General features: G+C 41.7%; 1 protein-coding gene across 1 annotated transcript in view; it reads left to right on the top strand.

Moving 5' to 3' along the window:
- Nucleotides 1–4080, top strand: part of LOC115413888 (tudor domain-containing protein 6-like) — a 21145-nt gene extending 17065 nt beyond the window's left edge. Inside the window, 6 exon segments of the mRNA XM_030127021.1 lie at nt 595–705; nt 910–1094; nt 2003–2516; nt 2519–3091; nt 3094–3277; nt 4053–4080. Coding sequence (XP_029982881.1) covers nt 595–705; nt 910–1094; nt 2003–2516; nt 2519–3091; nt 3094–3277; nt 4053–4080 — 1595 coding nt within the window.
- Nucleotides 4081–4674: the final 594 nt, after the last annotated feature.

The following is a 4674-nucleotide window of genomic DNA, read 5'->3' as shown; positions in this document are numbered from 1 at the left end:
ACGAACTGAAGTTGTTCCCATTAGAAACATCAGAGCATTGCATGGGAAATTTTTGAGGATGCCAGTGGTCACGTACCTCTGCTCTCTGAATGGCGTAAAAGATGACGGCACAGGGTGGACTGAAGATCAGACTGATTACTGAAATCGCTTATCTGTACCTGGACACTTGTGGCTAGATTTGACCACCACAATTTACCTCAAATAAGTATGATGTCACTCTGTATGCGGTTAACGCTGCATGCATCAATGACTGCTTTTTAAAGAAGACAGGACTTTTTGTCCCACGTCCTTTATGAGGTCAGACAAAGACAGACATTTTGTTCAGAAGAACTTATGTCTTGATGCATTACAGGATGAAACTTGACAAGAATCAAGAGCCTGCAAGATAATGGTGAGATAAATGATGTAGCCAATGACGACAAAACTGACAAGAGTTTACAACATTCATACTCTGTAATCCCGAGCAGTGGACATCTTTCCACACATGTCCGTCGGATGTGGAAGATGGTCTGGATGCATTAACTGTAGGCAGTAGTGTCAATGTGAGAATCTCATGCATCGAAAGTCTCCAGAAGTTCTGGTGTCAACTTGCAGAAAGTGAAGGTAGGCTTGAAGTCCTGATGCAGGACCTGCAAACCCACTATGCATCTGCCCACCCTCAACCACTTGTTGAGTCCACGTACATTGCCCGTAATCCAGACAATGGTATGTGGTACAGAGCAAGGATCACTGCAGACCACCACTCTCCAGTAGTACAAGTAAGGTTTATAGATTATGGTCTAACTAAAAATATCCCTTTGCAAGATCTCTGCCTCATTGACCCAACCTTCTTGAAACTAAATGCACAGGTTTTTCAGTGTCGCTTATTCAGTCCTGCTCCTACTGGTCTCCCTGCCTTTATGTGCACAGGTGGTGCTTTAGCAGAATTTCAAGAGTTTGTGGATTTGGCTGCCTCTCCAAACAAGTTGAAATGTGTTATAAAAGCTGTAATATGTGATGAAGAGGGTCTGCCACTCAAAGTGGTAGATATTCAAACACCCTCTGAGAGTGCTTCTAAACTTCTGGCTCAGAAATGTGCAGATGCTGAAGCTCATGTGAAGGACCCCCCACAGATCCCCTCGGATGCATATACATGTTCCACAGACAACCACTGACCTAGGCACTAAAGAAGACGTGTTGATCACCTCTTCAGAAAATGTCAATAACTTCTACTGTCAGTTGAAAAGAAATTCTTACTTGGTTGACAAAGTGACAGAAAATATAAAGCAACTAGTTTCCCACCCTCTACGGACAGATGGCCCAATTGGACTTAACACAATTTGCCTTGTTAAGTACACCGACAATCAGTGGTACAGAGGTCAGGTAACAGAAATGTCTCCAGAACTTAAAGTGCATTGTGTTGACTATGGTGATACCCTGGAAGTGAACAAATCTGATATTTGTCTCCTTCCCCCTGAGGCAACTGTTGCCAGGTCTATTCCTGTACTGGCTATTCCGCTTGGACTGTCTGACATCCCAGATGATGTACCAGAGGAAGTCAACCACTGGTTTGCAAATACAGCTGTTGGCAAGACTTGGACAATTTCAGTAGTAGGAAAAAAGGAGCAGAAGGGAAGCTGATTGTTGAACTGTCTCAGGGATCCCTCAATGTAAATGTCATGGTGAGAGAAAAAATAGCAACATTACAGGACAAAAGATGACCAGTGTCATTAGATGGTCTAACCAGCAGCTGTCCACCAGCCCAAAACAGGCCAGGGTGTCAGCCAGAAACAATTTAACCCCAGAGGACACAGATTTGTCCCCATCTACAGGAATACCAAAACTGAACAGTCCACAAACATCCACAGAATCCCATGGCAGTGATGGAGTATGTAGTAGAGATGGGCCAAAACTAACTTGCAGTACAAAAGCCATGTGTCTGCAGCAGAGGATCAAAAGACTCTGGATGAAGGAAGAAAAGCAATAGTGCTGCCACCCTACAGACCTCCCTCCCTCCTGCCAGGAGAGAAACCTAAATGTCTGTGTTTACAAGAAGCCAAATCTTTTTAAAGACAAGTTGGAGGAGGTTTATGCTTCCTTCATTGATGGACCGCATTACTTTTGGTGTCAGTACAGCAACACTGAGGTCCTGAACAAAGTGTCCAGGATTGCTCAGGAAGTCGGACAGGTAAAACAGGACCTTATGTTCCCTGAGACTCTAGTTCCTGGCAGTCCATGTCTGGCTCTGTTTTCTGATGACCAGTGGTATCGAGCTCAAGTAATTGATCGAACTGATGAAACTGTGCATGTTGTGTTTGTTGACTATGGAAATGAGTCTGAAGTTACCATCACAGATGTGAGAGCTTTAAATTCTAGTCTACTGGAAGACGCTCCTCAGGCCTTTTTGTGCTCTTTGGAGGGATTTGACAAGTCTAAGGGCTTCTGGGATGATGCAGTTCATGATTACTTTCACAGTCTCCTAGTTGATAAGCGACTCCAAGTGACAGTGTTCAATGTGGAAGACCAGTCAGAGATCAACCTCCTCAATATGAAGTGCAAATCCATTGTGATGATGTAGTTGTGCATAAAGTGATGCAAAAATACTGGACACCAAATAACAAAGAACATGCTGAGGCAAAAAGGCCTCCCACAGAACAAAGTGAGCAGCCTCATGGCACTGAAGTAAATGTAAATATGTGCCTGTACAAGGAGCCAGAATTGGTCAAAAACATATTGGAGGTTTATGCTTCTTGTATTGTTGGACCCCATTACTTCTGGTGCCAGTTTGCCAACACAGACCGTCTCAGCAAAGTTTCAATTCTGGCTCAGGAAGTGGGACAGGCATATGAAAATGTGACGATTCCAGGGACACTTGGTCCTGGTAGTCCATGTCTGGCTCTTTTTTCCACCGACAAACAGTGGTATCGAGCTCTGGTGATGGACAGAACTGATCATACTGTGCATGTAGTGTTTATTGACTATGGAAATGAGTCTGAAGTAAACATCAAGGACGTGAAACCACTACCACTGTCTCTTCTGGAAGAAATTCCTCAGGCCTTTTTGTGCTCTTTGAATGGATTTGATGAATCCAGAGGCTCCTGGAATGATGAAGTTTTGATGAATTTTACAATCTCCGGCTGATAAACCACTTTCTAATCAAAGTGGACAACATGAAGAACAACTCAGAGATCGCTGTTCCTCAATTTGAAGTCCAAATCAAGTCTGAAGGAATGCTTGTGAATAAGCTGGTGGAGAAATACTGGACAGAGCTTGACACGGATCATCCTGTGGCAGAAAGGTTAGTAGACTGGAATCACTGTGGAAGCCTTAACACTAACACTGGCAGTAGGTACAGTTTACCTGGGGAATCTCACAACCTTAGGTCATCATCAGATAGTTTCTGGGTATAATCATACAGATTGCATCATTTAAAACTGTCAAAGCTTTCCTACTTGGCTAACCTTCATTTTAAAAGGCCTGTGTAATTATAATATTTTCTACAGAGTCTTGGACCTGGGCATTGCATTAGGAATAGTCTTGAATTATTGATGGCCTAATAATTGGGTGCATGGTGGACCCCCATCTGTCTGTTTATAGCAGCACTTTAGTGTCTGAACTGAAGTCTTCAGTTTTAGTCTACGTTTGTTTTCACAATTTCTAACGCATTGTTTTACTAATGAAGCTTAAAAGTCCAAGAGCTGCTGGACTGGCTGAATTCCACCTTGTAGTGAGTCCGATTTGAGTTTATAAAGCTAGCAAAGAAAGTTCAGCAGTTGTTTACTTCATCAACATATTAATATTCCAATAATTCCAATAATAAACAATGGGGAAATGCAGTGTTTCTAGTCGGAGTAACAAGAAACCACTATACACAACACAAGTCCTCTAGCAACTAGACAAAACCAGAGAATGAAGATTTTTACCTTAAAGATCAACATATAATCTTTTTGCTAGAACACCCAACCCTAGTAGTCACCCCTGAATGAACGTTAAAGGCTCTTTCCTCAACTGTTGAGCGTGTTGTTTTATTTTAATAGATGTTTATATTAAATGCAATTTGGTCTTGTTTTTAGAGGGATCCACAAGAAACTAGGACCATGAATGAGAGCAGAGGCCTCTCAAATCAAGGTATGCCTTGACACATTTTTTTTCTCCTGTCCTTTTTTGTTTAAGGCAGTGGTTCTCATTTTTCTCTCAGCCCCCCCCCCCCCCCCCCCTTTGGAGGACAAAAAATCTCAAGGCCCCCTCAACCCCAACAACATTGTAACAGTAGTGCAATTATAGTTTTTTTTGAAAGAAACATTGTAACAATACTTTTTGCATTTCCTTGAAAATTTTGTTGTGCAAATTAAAATAACTTAGATTTTTCATTGAATAATACAAATAAACTCAACCAGGCTGCTCCCTGAGACAATATGTATACAAATAAAAATAGGAAATGTGCAATTATCATACAACTATGACAATAAAGTTAAATTTTTTTAAGAAGAACAAACACATTTTTGGTTACAAAGATGAACATTTGACCAATATCAGTGGGTCAATGAGCCCATTCGATTGCACATCTCAGAACATTAAAGTACAAACTGCAAAAACAGACACATGTCCCATGTTTCTTTTCCAATCCTTGTCCATTGTCCAAACCTAAACTTTTTGTCTAGTCTGGTAACAGATCACCATGGCAGTAGGTTGGTT

The sequence above is a fragment of the Sphaeramia orbicularis genome, chromosome 22 (genome assembly GCF_902148855.1).
Source record: "Sphaeramia orbicularis chromosome 22, fSphaOr1.1, whole genome shotgun sequence".
Lineage (NCBI taxonomy): Eukaryota > Metazoa > Chordata > Actinopteri > Kurtiformes > Apogonidae > Sphaeramia > Sphaeramia orbicularis.
The sequence above is the reverse complement of the archived record's forward strand: the minus strand, read 5'-3'. Positions and strand labels throughout refer to the sequence as shown.